Source organism: Mytilus edulis, chromosome 13, assembly GCF_963676685.1.
Source record: "Mytilus edulis chromosome 13, xbMytEdul2.2, whole genome shotgun sequence".
Taxonomy (NCBI): domain Eukaryota; kingdom Metazoa; phylum Mollusca; class Bivalvia; order Mytilida; family Mytilidae; genus Mytilus; species Mytilus edulis.
The window spans coordinates 70,380,215-70,394,942 of NC_092356.1; the positions used below are offsets into that span (position 1 = coordinate 70,380,215).

Consider the following 14,728-nt stretch of genomic DNA (forward strand, 5'->3'; position numbering starts at 1 on the left):
AGACTTTATAACCCATAATTTTCACTAAAACGTGGTATTACTCACGTTATATTACAATTATGAAAAATTTACTAATGTCAATTTATATGCAAGAATCAAAGTAGTATTTTGTGTCTTTTAAATGATATCTAAAATTGTTTGTTTCGCCTTTTATTAAAAAAAATTGCTATGCGTGTAGTCATAAATACTACATACTTGCGCGACGCCTTTTACTTTTACCGAAAACTGCGCAGACTATGAAATGTTTTTAAAGGTGGAAAATGTTCTATGATAGATATCATTTTGTCAGACACTTTTCTTTTTTTGATTTGACTCTTATAATATGCCAAAAATCTGTATATTTGATAGAGTTTAACATTAATTTGTGCGTTTTACTCTTAACAGACGTATAGCCAACCCGATTAACAGACCAATCTCCCATATAGCCGCATACTCAATATAGATTAACCGACCAATCTCTCGGTTAGCCGAGTGTCGGCCGTGAAATAGGATTACAAAAACAACACGGATCACACCACAAACGAGGGGTGATTTGAAAATTATTCTTTGGCTGAACACTTCGTGCACACTGAACCGTGTCATATGTTACATTTTTTTCTATTTGAAGAAAAGACATTCCGACAACAATATGAAAATCAAAAAGTAACAAAAATATGAGTAATTCTTTCTTTGACCTAAATAATAAACTATATCGATGATTTTATTTGTTTAAACTTTTATTATGAAAATAAAACCATTTTACATTTTTACAGATTTATTAACGTGACAACTACAACCGGGTACTTTCGTCCTTTCTATTTGGAATGTACAATTTCAGACGTTTTCTATTTACCAAAGCTTGTGCTTCATTACTATCAGACATTTGGATTGAAGATTCGTGATGGAATGAGTTTTGATTATTGTTTTCAACTCCTGATTTATCATCAATTTGTATGGGTATTTCAATTTCATGAAATTTGTCTTTTTTGTAAACCATACCGGGAGAATCCAATGGTATCTCATCCTCCATTGTTGGATCATTATTTATAATTGCTAGGTTTGATTCTTTACCGTTTGCTTGGCTTGGAATATTATTGTTTGTTCCATTGTCCTCAGGTGTAAACATTTGGTTATCAATACCAAGCTGGGTTTCGTCCTTCAATTTTTCATCACATTCCAGAGAAGCGCATCTAGCTTTGTCTGTATCTTTTGCATTTTCTTGTAAAGACATTTGCATTATTTCATCCTCAATCTTGTATTCCTCTTCATTGATACTAGCTTGGGATGCGTTCCGAGATGAATGAGGTGTTTTTATTTTGATTTCCTGATCCTGTGCCCATGACTGCTCTTCACCTTGAGCAAAACAATCAAACAGAACAGTGCCTACAATACCAACTCCGGCACATATAATGAATACAATCTGCCATTCTTCTTGTGTTCCCTAAAATACAAATAAGTATGAAGGTATTCATAATATCATGTTTGACAGAAATAAATGAAAGAGGCTATTCGATATTTGAACTTCTGCATAGGTTATCTTAAATCTTAAAAATATAAGCGGGAGAATTCGCAGACTTACAAAATGCACCATGGCTTATTAGATCATGTCAGTAGTGGTTGAATTTGTAAATAACCTTGCCCACAAGAACTTATCCGCGGACCGTTGTCACTGTAATATTTCTGTAAAACATTCAAACAGATGACTTCAACTTCTTTTTTTTAGAATAGTAGTCATGTGACATACTTGAAAGCAGAAAATATATAAAAGGAAATCATTATAGGAAAACACTCAAACTTATTTGGACATCTTTACTAGTTAGAAAAGGAATATTGATAATAATGAAATGATAATAACCTTTGTCTAGAGGTAGAAACTCATAACAGACTTTCGTCTCGTCTGAATAAGACGAATCAGTGACAATCGGTGCCAAACGTTGGAAAACTTATCAATTACAAAAAAAAAAAAGGCTAAATAATGTCTTAGTGTATCAAATTATTTCAATACTGTATGAACAATAAATGTACATGGAAGTCTTGATGACAACACATCCACAAGTCTAGAACCGACTCAGTATTGGTTAAACTCATTTAGGATACGAGATCACTATTATCGTTGATCGTGCTTTACCATGACGTTCGAAGAATCCTGCTTGTTATATAATCGTCAACCCAATTAATAAGCCGAATACCATTATCAAATTGCATACAGTTGTGACAAATATATGCCTTAGGGAAAACAAATCTAGTGAAAACACAAAAAGGAGCAGACCTAATTTATCGTTTATCGTGTTTTCCAAGGTAAAAATGGTAAACACGCTTTCAACAGATCTAGAATAAAAAAATCAACAAAAAGTTATATCTTTCATTGTTAAAAACTGAAAACAACACGTTATAACTGTCTTGCGTCTGAAGCGCTTATACTGGATAAACCTACATCAGAAATACTTAAAATCAAAACCAAATACTCTTTAACTACTAGGGTATGATGAGAACTGAAACAGTTGAAGAGCTATATGACCAAAAGGACCTAGAAAATATAAAAATCCATCTTAGAAACTTTTATCTGAGGGAGTTAAGTATTAAGTGTGTTGATATCATCTTTATTTTGGTATATGCCAGTGATTGTTAATCTTTATACATGTATTGTTAAAAATCTAAGATTATGCTATATGTATATCGTAAAATGTTTATTTCATGAAACTTACTGTCTTTAATATCACATTAGTGACTAAAGGAGCGACCAAGGCTGCTAGCGTGGCGAAAAGCATAGTTAGACCATTAATTACGCCAGCAAACCTGCATTAAATCAAAGGAGGCAGTAATGAATCTATTTGATTAACGGATACATAAACCTAAGTTTATTTTGTTCATTCTCGGAACCTTTTTAGACTTGCATTAAAAGGGAATGAAAGACACATTTAATATAGGTGCATTTGAAAATAACAAGTCCAAGAAGAAAACAGTATAACAACAACAATGAAAAACGTACACATATAAATGTTGTCAAGTCAAAAAAAAAGTATGAACTAGTATCCATTAGAAATTCAAGGGAGATACTATACAAAACATAGGGAGATAACTTCTGTGTACACTGATCAATGATATGATGTTAAATATTTCCACATAGCTGGTCATATTCTACCTTCCACAATATCTACATCTTAGCATTGCGTATTGTCCAAAACTGGAGCATTGACAAGGTATGTCAGATGTCTATATAGATTTCAATAAACAAATGAAACCAAGAAAGCTACAAAAAAGGTGACGGTCATATATCTATTATCAAAGTTACATGTTTCCATCGAGAATGATGTTAGTCTAAATATACAAAGATGTAGAATCAAAATATTAAATTTATTCTATTTATAGAAAATTTGACTTCTCCAATCACAAATCTGTGATCCATTTAATAAAACTTACATTTTTGACAATAGCAGTAGTAAGCAATGGAGATACAAGAGAGGCTAGTGATGCACATGTTATAGTCATACCATTGAGGACTCCCGCATATCTGAAGAAAAATACCACAATAAACAAATGGTTCAAACGACAAAATTGTCTAAGACCGAGCAAGCAGGTTTTTATAAAGAAAATCCCGAATAATCAGATCGACAGAATTAATGTGATTAGTTTCTTAACTCGTAGACTCATTCTCAACCAACAATTCTATAGGAAAATAAACCCTCGTCTATCGCTCGCGTTCTAAACAGAAATGTATGTGTTGCATGGACAGAAAACGCTTCTCCTATGAATGTATTTCCCGCTAATCTGGACCAAATACACACTACAGATAAACAAATAATTTACATTTTTCAGTTGAAGTAAGAGCAGCCATGAAATATGGAGAAACGTACCATCAGAAAAAAAATAATAAAAAAAACACAGATAAACACCATGCAAAAGTATCTTGCATGTTTGATGAAAACGATATCAAAAAGGTTTTGAAGCTTTCCAAAAAATATTTTGCATTTTATTTTTTCGGAAAGTAAATATAGTTCATTCCCAGATACATTAATTCATGAATTAAAGGAGCTACACTTTTGACTTTTGGATACCCTTTTAATACCTTTCGCCTATTTTGTTTTTGTATATAGGGCAATAAAATATCACAAATAAAGACCTCACTATGACAAAAAAATATGTTGCCGCCTTGGAAGAACTGTTAAATTTGACAACTTGTCTATACGTTTTTCTGGTACTGTTCTTCAGATACAATTATCTATCCCTGGTATGACTGTAACATGTAAATCATTTGATTTTGCGAGTGTGTCCTGAACCGTGTCAGTGATTGTCTTATCTCACACTGTTTTAGTTGCTATCACTAGAAATTTAGTATTGGTCGTCAATATATGTCGATACATGTGAACTGTTTTTAGCACTGTATTCAGAAATATTTTATGACATTGTTTCTGTAGAAAACAACCAAAATAAAATCGTACAAATACACTTATCCAATAGAAATAAAAAAAAGTTACAGATAAGTGTTATTTATAAATTGCTGGCCGTGTCATATGAAAAGGTTCACTGAGAAATCAGCCTTATAAATAAACAAAACGATAGAATCGTCGTTAAAAACTCTCATATATAACATTTGACTCAAAACAATTGGAAAGTTAAGACAAGTTCGAATGATATAAAACAGTGAAATTAAATATTCCCAAATATCTTTATTAAATCTGGCATGTTTTGTCGACTATTTTACTTGGTTGTTTGTGTGTTTCTATGTGATGAGTGTTCTCATGTCTGTGTTGTATTTCTGTCTTTATTTTAGCAATATTTTTTCTCATTGTCATATTAGAAGGAAGTTGGGCTAGCCATAAGTCCAGGATCAGAACATATTTTTTTTAATGTCCTGTACCAAGTCAGAAATGTGGCAGTTGTTATATTATATTTGTTATCCATTCGTTTGATGTGTTTGAATTTTTGATTTTGCCATTTGATTAGGGACTTTCCGACTTGAATTTTCCTTAGAGTTCAGTATTTTTTGTGATTTTACGTTTTTAAGAATGTTGGCGTTTTTTTTTTGTTGCAATTTAGTTTTCTTGTTGCTCCTTTATATTCCTCTTATAGCTGATGTGTTGACCCCGGTTTTAATCTGTAACCCCCGATTTTTTTCTCCTTGACGTTCCTAATAATTAGAAAGCTTTGTATCAACAATGTGCAATAAAACATGGATATCAGCATACCGATCTAAAGAGAACAGATTTGACGTTTTATCTTTAGGCAGTATCAACATACTTCGATCGTTCTAAGAATGAAATCTTACCTTGGAGCAATATCAAGATGATTTGCCCTGAATCCAGAACTCGATGCACCCTGCACAAACCAATAGAGTATTAATAAAACAACTGCTAGCTCTCTCTGAGTATGGTCTAAAAAGCTTAGTCCAATAAGAAATGGAGCAGACAAAAACATACCTGAAGCAAATTGTAATAGTCTCTTAATTAATCAGTCAAACCGATATTCTGCGTAGTAAAGGAAGACTTAAAGATAACAAAGGGGGAAAGTATATTGTAAACTGGTATTTGTCTTTTGATAATTTTTTGTTTTTTTGTTTTTGCCATGGTATTGTGTTTTCGTTTATGAACTTTGAGTTTAATTATCCTTATGTTAAAAAAAGAGGGACGAAAGATACCAAAGGGACAGTCAAACTCATAAATCTAAAACAAACTGACAACGTGTTAAATTTCACGATAAATACTACTATCAATACCACTGTCACGGGATTGAGGATGGTTTTCATAGATTGTTTTGATGTAAATTTGATCGTCAAATTCATCAATTGAATTGCATCACATTTTCATGTTGGGGTCTTTTAAAACTAACTAAGCAGTATGAATTAAAGCCGTAAGGTTAGCGCAGTCAATAATTGCTTTCATTCCTTTCATTTGACCTCTAGTGGGCAGTTGTCTCATTGGTAATCATACCTCATCTTCGAAGATCTTTCAAACACGATTGAAGCATTTTTGTTATATTAATGACACAGTGCCATATCTAGTGAAAGATTTCGTCATGCTGAGATATTTTTTAGAATTTGCTAACTATACATGAGAGTGGCTACGTTTTTACGATTACATTAATGAGTAAACACAAATATTACCTATACTTTGAAACAGTATTCTTATACTTCTTGTTGATATTAATCCTGTCACATAAAATTTATCTGCAAAATAACCACTGACCATTGTCCCTAACAGCCGACCAATAAACGGGACAGATGAAACAACTCCATTCTGTAAATAAAAACGTCAATATCAACATTTATTTGTTCTATTAAAGTTATAGACTAATAGTTTAAGATTATAATCCTACTATAATGTGTCTGTAGCTCAAAATACAACTGCATAAAAGTACTTTGTACTATAATCCTACTTTGTGTCTGTAGCTCAAAATACAACTGCATAAAAGTACTTTGTACACAAAATATTTCTGTTAGTAGAGGGGACCAAAAGATATCGTTGACACGCATGTCAGAAACAAATGCCCTGTTACATTAGTTATTAATCCATTTGTTAACATGTTTAATATCTTAATTTACAGAGGATTCAAAATATTAAGTTAAAAACAATTCTGTTTACACAAACAAAATCATAAAAGAACAAAATGAACATGCTAATTGTTGCTTAAAGTACTATCAGAAAATTTGAAGTGTATCTGAACTAAATAAACCATTCTCTTGTATATGGCGATATAGAACATACTTATTGAAAACTTACCATGGTTGTGTCAAATTTCATTATGTCATTCATATATAACGGCAGAAAAGTTCCGAGTGTTGTGAAGATGTATCCGAATGATATATGTGCAGACAGTATAGCCCAGAAGGCCGGTGAGGTAATAATCTTCAACCAAGGGGGATCTGGCATCTAGATAAAAGGAGAAAGATCTTATCACATTACAGTCATGTAAAGGTGCGGTTGAATTATGGATTTGTCAGACCTCTATCTGGTTTTAAAGGTTTGTGCAATTCATGTATAAATGTTTTTTGTTTTGTTTTTTTGTTTTATCTATTTGCTTTTCTAATATGACGTTCTTCAACACTTCGAGTACACACCCATGGAAAAATATGAATATACTGTTTAGGCGGCTCCGATTTTACTTCCAGGTCATATGCTTTTTAAGAATGAGCTATACGACTGGCTGTCTCTCGTGATGAAATATTTAGCACAAAGAACCAACCTGTGGTAAAATAAGTATAATTTCAATCCCAATGGATTATTTCTTTATTGGTCATTTTACAAGACATACAATTTTAGAATTGTTGATTCTTTTTAACATCGATATTTTTATTGTCGTCAATAACTCATAACGTTTTATAGTTACATTGTCGTTAAGCTTTGATTTCGACCTTCAACAAACTCTCACCTTGACATTTGCACTGTCACGCCTCCCTCTGGTGATGTACTCAACTTCCGCTTTCGTCATACTTGGATGATCTTCAGGGTGATCATAAACTACTTTAACCCAGACTACCATTATCAGGAGGTTCAGAGAACCTGTCAATTATATTATTCAACACATAAGTTAGCGCGTATCGTTTTATTTCGTCTATTTGAAATACACATGCATAAGAATAAGTTTAACAATGTATGTCTCCATTCTGTTTGGGAATCTGCTTTATAAAACTCATCAAACCGGGCTTATAAATAACCCGACACGGATTTCGTCTTCATTAGCTCACAGACTTATCATTGCCGCTCGAATCAAAAGAGTTGAAAGGCTTGTATGTTTATAAGGACTCTGACATAACCAGTTGTTTTATGTTTCTATCACAATAAAACATTCTACTCCGATGTTGCGAATTAAATGTCTTCGAAAATAAGATATACCAACCAAGCCCAAATTTTGTACAAAAGTCTGTGTTTTTTTGTTATATGTTGATGAACCAGGTTTTTATTACTGCAGTGAAATGTAGGATTAATTTCCTACAACTGTCAAATTCAAAGGAACAATTTTTTCGACCCTTTTCGAATGCAACCAGAGTTGACGTACTATGATTTGGTGGTATTCCTCTTAACAATTTTTATCATTATGTTATTATGATCATGTAGTTGATTGTAATGTAATTGGTTGTCAGTTGGTGATGTTCCTATATGAATGAAATAAGGTTCTTTGTTATTCATAGCTTCTAAAACGTTTGATATATTTTGATCAACACGAATCGAGCCAAATACATTTCAAATTGTATTTCGTTCTCTTAATATTAAATTAAGTACATCTCACGATATAAGAGATATGGGTATACAATTTGATTTATGTTATTGGAAATCTGAGACACTGTTAGGGGTAACTGGTCAAAGACCTTCACGTGTCAAAATCAAACTTTTCAACACACCGGATCTCAATCCTTTTTTGAATCTGTTAGAATATCCGAATTCTTGTTTGTATTCTTGATTTGTTTGTCAACGGTTAACCCACTGTTGCCATAGTCAACATCAGTATATGACAGTAACATACTCCATGTTTGAATGATGGTGAATGTTATATAAAATTATGAAATGTCTTTGTTTAGGTTCATTGACATAAGGAATCACAAATACTAGAAGTGGCTGCAATAAGAAACACTTATATTATAATTAGCGATATGAAGACTTAATTACTATTGCTGACTTTTGCCATTAGAATCAATGTTTTTTTTTATGTTTTGTGACGAACAAATCGTTGCTTGATTTAACAATCTACTCACCAAATATGTAAAATATAAAAGGCCAACCATTTTGATATGGTATAGAACACATCAGGCCAGAGAAGATAAACGTCACAACATTCCCCATAATTTGTCCTGAAAAAAATATATTATTCTGAAATGTTCTTGTACAATGGTAAACCACTTTTTGTTACTTGTATACAAGGTTGTCGAATCAGTGGTTGAATTTCAAAGTGAGTTATAGTTTATATATTTTTTTATATTAGAACATCTTTTGTAATTGTAAAACAAAATCTTGAGATTTTTTTTTATGTTTGAACGTTATTTATATAAATATAACGAAAATCAGATAAAAGCATGAAAGCATTGTAGAGCCTGGAGAAATGTGTTATTTAGCTTCTTCGGGTAATTCAATGTAAATTGACTGATAACTAAATAGGGTAACTAAATACAAACGGGCTTGTAGGGATGTTGACTGAGAAGCATCATAGAAATTATGGAACAAGTATGATACATACCAATAAGTAAAGCAGACTATTGTGAAATTGTTCTAAATATTTGGAGAAATCAGACAAAGCAATATTTTTTCCAACTTTAACGAATGTGATTATAAGCATAAATGCAATTTAATATTCCTCATCACAGAATCATGGATCGTTGTAGATCGGTTCAAACAAATTTTTCATTGATTAATCATGGATTGAAAATTAAATTGGAAGAATAAATACAAAGTAATAGAAACACACACTGAACATAAACTTTTGTCTGGATCATAAATGAACAAACTAGGTGAAAAAAATTGTCAAAATATGTGTAATTTGGGTACCCTCACGTTATATAAATTTTGAAATAAAAAGGCAATCCCTTCAATCATTAATATTAAGATATATACCTGCCATAGCTGTGGCGATTATTTGTGATTTTTCAAAAAGCGGTGTCCACTTAGATAAAATCTGCATGATGCAAGGCATTATACCACCCTGAAATAAGGAATGGAATGATAAATGGGAATGCCATAGGACTACTGTAACAGCAGAGGAACCGTTATAATCAAGCATTATGCTGGCGAAAGTAAGAAAAAATGCAGAAAATCACGGTTTTGGGAAAAGCTAACGCTATACCTCCGATTGCAGTTGAGATCATTTGTGATCGTTCAACGACTGGTGCCCATTTAGATAAAACTGCCATCATGCTAGGCTCTAAACCACCCTACAAGAAATCTGAATCATCTAAACATCGAATGTATTGTAAAAATCATTAAGACATCCTATATTCATCTTTTGTGGATACATGGATATGTTAACACATTGTTTAATAATATTTTTTGGGGAGGAACTATGATAGAAGAGCCTGGAAGTTTTTTTTGTTTCTATTGAGAGTAAGAAAAAAATTATCTAACAAAACCTATTCGTGTGTTATTTACTTTCTGCTATGTTATTAAAGTAAAACTAAGGTTTCATCCGAGGCACACCCTTTTAAACACACAAAAGATAAATGATCGGTACCTTATGTTTCTATCTGTTACTTTATATATGACAGTTATTTTCAAATTCAATAAGTTCTGTTTTTTGATACAGTCGAGCGTTTGTGTCATGCTTAATGGACCTCACTATTTTTGAATGTACCTTGCAGTTCAAGAATATTAATGTAGTTGTTTAATCACAGACCTCTATGCGGGTGATAATCAAAATGACAAAACGTTGGATACGTGGATAGCAGTGAGAAATACCTGCTATCAAATCTCCTTTATAAGAAAAGCCTCAATTATTAATACTTGATAGAATGCATTTTCTTCAAGTAATACTCTCAGTCTGTTTCTTTCTTATGTGTTTTTGAACTTCGAAAACTACTTTTGTTTTATTTATACAGTATTACCATAACGTAAATGTAAGGTCATACTCACCGATGCCAGACCTACAATGATCCGCAGCACCATGACGATATATGGACTTGTAATAGCTGCATAAGGAATTCCCATGGACGCAACAGCCAAGGTGGTCATCATGATTACCATGATTATTTTCCCGCTGTATTTACCCGCGGCATACCCACCAAGTACACAGAAAAAAGGGAACCCATAGTAATATGAGGATAGAACTTGACCCTGTGTGTCACTGTCCCAGTCAACTAGCCATTCCTGAAAAAATCAACCCATAATTATAGGAGGAAAGAACTTAACCCTGTGTGTCACTGTCCCAGTCAACTAACCATTCCTGAAAAAGAAACCCATAATTATAGGAGGAAAGAACTTAACCTAGTGTGTCATTGTTCTGGTCAACTAGGCATTCATGAAAAAGGAAACACATAGTAACATGATAAAATAACTTGACCTTGTGTGTCACTGTCCCCACCCAAGCTAATAGTATGATAGAGCTTTTCGTTGTGTAACTGTACCAGTTTCTCGAAAAAAGGAAAACCCCTCACGTATATAATGATAGAACTTAATCCTGGTTGTTCCTGTCACTGTCAACTAACCATTCCAGAAAAAAGAAACCTATTGTTATATAATAATGTAACTTGACTTAAAACAAATGCCCAATTTAAGTACTATTAGTAAAATTTCTGAGGAAAAAAACACGAAAACAGTAGTAAAATGATGGAAGAACCATGTGTGCCCCTGTCCCAGTCAACAAGTCATTCAAGTAAAAACAAACAAAGCTTAGATAAAAGTTGGCCCTGTGTGTGGCTGTCCAATTCAACATGGGGAATTTTAATACCGTCTATACGGTATGAGGATTCTCATTGTTGAAGTCGTGCAATTATCTATAATTGCTTACATTAACTTCGTTCGAACTTTTGTGGATAGTTGTCGCATTGGCAATAATACCAAACCTCAATATGTTATATATATAGACACAGAGTCGACATAAACACACACTTGCTTGCAATTACTGTCTTAACGAAAACCATAATAAATTAAACAGATTTTCCTATAAATCAAAAGTTAAATGAAATAACCGTTTAATGAAAAACGACAAACCTTGCCTAACATAGCTTGCCACAGTATCAAAAGGTGCATAGAAAGAAATTTTAGTTTTCAATCTTTTAGCCGGCATCCTGTTCGATCAAAGTTAAAAATTGATACAGTAATATGCATTATTTCTTTTTTCTCTTATATCCTACATGTTTTTAAAATATAGCTATTAAAATTCTACATTTTGGTCAGCCACTCACCTCGTTATGATTCGAAGTTAACAAGCTCTGTGATTGGTTAAAAGATATAGTGTCGTTGTTATTCTTTGGCTTCACCATGCACACGATTGCCATACTCATTCCCATCCTCAAGGTCAAGGACAATGTAATCACGGTTAAAGCCAAGAAAGTAATTCCCCAACGTTTTGATGTATACATTTCTATCAGGGACGGTCTTTGTAAAGAACTAACTTCAGGCACAGAATCAGACGATATCGATGCAGATTTTGTATTATTAGAAAAAGAAACCCTGTGTTTTTCTGAAGTTTGAACTCCATTTTGGTGTTGTTTGTGATTAAATGTTCCATTATACTGAACACATCCATTCTGCTCAGACTTTCCTTCAAAATCCAAACGATATTAAATAGATTTTCTTTGGCAGAAAAAAATTATTTATTTATTTACATTTTCTTCAAATCATTCAATCGAATAAATATATAAACCAAGCATTTGAATACTAGTGAGTATTAAGTAACAGAGAACACTACCGAAAAAAGTAAAATCACAAAAATACTCAACTCCGAGGAAAATTTAAAACGGAAAGTCCCCAATCAAATGGTAAAATGAAATGATAAAACACATCAAACGAATGAACAACAACTGTCATATTCCTGACTTATAGATATAGAGATATAAAACAAATATATAATATCTTGGCCCATATAAGCGGCAGGTTTCGATAGTCATACAACCAGGTTCAATCAACTATTTTTACTTTAAATGTCTTATACCAAGTCAGGGATATGGCAGTTTGTTATCAAATAATCGTTTCTATGTATGTTGGCGTTTTTTTAGTTGCACTTTAGTGTTATGCCTTTGTTTTCCTCTTATATATGAAAAATACTGACACACCAATGCCCCAGGTTAGGGGATGTGTTGGGACCAAGCTAACCTGTTTAACCCCGCCACATTCTGTGTGGATGTGCCTGTCCCAAGTCAGTAGCATGTAATTCAATAGCTGTCGTTTCTTGCTGTTACTTATTTGTTTTTGGTTTATTTATTTGTACATACATTAGGCCGTTAGTTTTCTTGTTTGAATTGTTTTACATTTGTCATTGCAGGGCCCGTCATAGCTGACTATTCGGTATAGGCTTTGTTCATTGTTGAAGGCCGTACGGTGACCGATATTTGTTAATTTCTGTCTTATTGGAAATCATATCACATCTTATTTTCTATAATTTTAGATTCTGTTTGTTTATTTGCAGGGTCACATAGGAATGTAGTATATCTTCATCTGTTTGAATTTTCAGTTTTAGTTTGTAACCCATATTTGTTTTCGCTAAATCTATTTTTGACTATTGAACAACGGTATACTTTTGTTGTATTTGTTTAGAGTGAGGACCAAATTTCCTTGAGAATATTTTTTCATGTTCAATAAGCCTTTCAATCTATAACATGTGTAATTTAAAAATCACATTATCGGTCGTCCCACTGTCTATATCACTCTGTTCAGCTCTTAATATTATTCCGTATCATGTCTTTGTGACGTCAAATACGTTGACCCGGCCTTTATAACTTTGACCCGGACATATCAGCGACGTCATAATGTTTGAACCGAACTTATCAAGTCATCTTTTGTGTGCTGGTGAATCAAAGAAAACACTTCCGAAACACGCAAATATAGCCCGATAAATCGATTATCAGATTATTTGCATATTTATATTGTAAAATATCAGCTGCTTGACATTATATGAAGGCTTTTTGATCTCGTTCGCTACGCTCACTCGACAAAAAGCTTCATATTATGTCTCGCAGCTGATATTTTACGATAACAACATGCAGATAACCTGATAATCGGTACGTATCACACAACCCATTGCACAATATTATTTATTGAGTACTTTAAAAACAATCAGCGACTTTTGAACGTCAGAAGAAGGTACCGGAACCGTAAATCTGACAGATGTTGACAAATGTTGAGTATTTATCCCAAAAATATTTATAAGGACCAATTGAAAGAATATAACATCGTTAACCATAATTCTGATATAAATAAAACTATATATATCGTGTTTGTTTATAAATTAATTAATTTCGGTTAGAAGTATCTTTCGGTGTAACATTAATAAAAACATGTTAGTATTGTTATTATGTATCACTATAATCTGAACTTGTTTACATGAAATTTCCAGTAGGTTTTGAATACGTTTAGATTTAACCCTTCTTAGTGATGAAAATAAGGGTAGGTTGACCATACCTCTTAGTTTTCGGTCATTTACAAAAATGATCATAAAAATGCCCATTTACCTTTTGTGGTCATCTTTTCCAAGAGGATTATTGTATACTATACCATATTACGATGTACAAGGTTATATGGTTAGAGAAAATATCTGATGCAAGTTTAAGACGTGCTTCCACATAATTAGATGGTCAGACTAATAAATAGAACGTCCAATACTACGCAACCGAGTACAGGTATTCGTGATGTTATTTTTATCATCTGTAGATATTTCATTAAAGACTTTCACAAAAACCTTACGACTAAGATTGATCTTAAGTCATGAATAAAGGCAACAGTAATATACCGCTGTTCGAAATTCATAAATCGATACAGAAAAAACAAATCCGCGTTACAAACTAAAACTGAGGAAACACATCAAATATAAGAGAACTACGACACAACAGAAACACAACATTAAAATGTAACACACACAGAAACGAACTATAATATAACAATGGCCATTTCCTGATTTGGTACAGGGCATTCTAAAATTAAAATGGTGGGTTGAACCTGGTTTTTCTGGCATGCCAAACCTCCCGCTTTAATGGCGATGTCAATTATAACATTAAAATGACAACATTACATGACAGGACTACAATACAAATAAATTGGAGAAAATATAGGACAGAGAAACAAATGAATAAAAGTCTCAAAAAGTTGTAATCATTCAGTATATTTACGACCGATCT

General features: G+C 32.7%; 1 protein-coding gene across 1 annotated transcript; it reads right to left on the bottom strand.

The window, feature by feature from the left end:
* Positions 1-698: 698 nt before the first annotated feature.
* On the bottom strand, positions 699-14,169 carry LOC139501492 (sialin-like). Its single transcript, XM_071290589.1, has 11 exons — positions 14,066-14,169; positions 11,801-12,159; positions 10,530-10,763; positions 9,519-9,606; positions 8,666-8,761; positions 7,345-7,475; positions 6,696-6,845; positions 6,080-6,212; positions 5,246-5,396; positions 3,400-3,490; positions 699-1,420 (listed from the first exon to the last, which is right to left on the bottom strand). The coding sequence occupies exons 1-11, from the start codon at positions 14,076-14,078 to the stop codon at positions 770-772; spliced, it is 2,097 nt and encodes a 698-aa protein (XP_071146690.1). The 5' UTR covers positions 14,079-14,169; the 3' UTR covers positions 699-769.
* Positions 14,170-14,728: the final 559 nt, after the last annotated feature.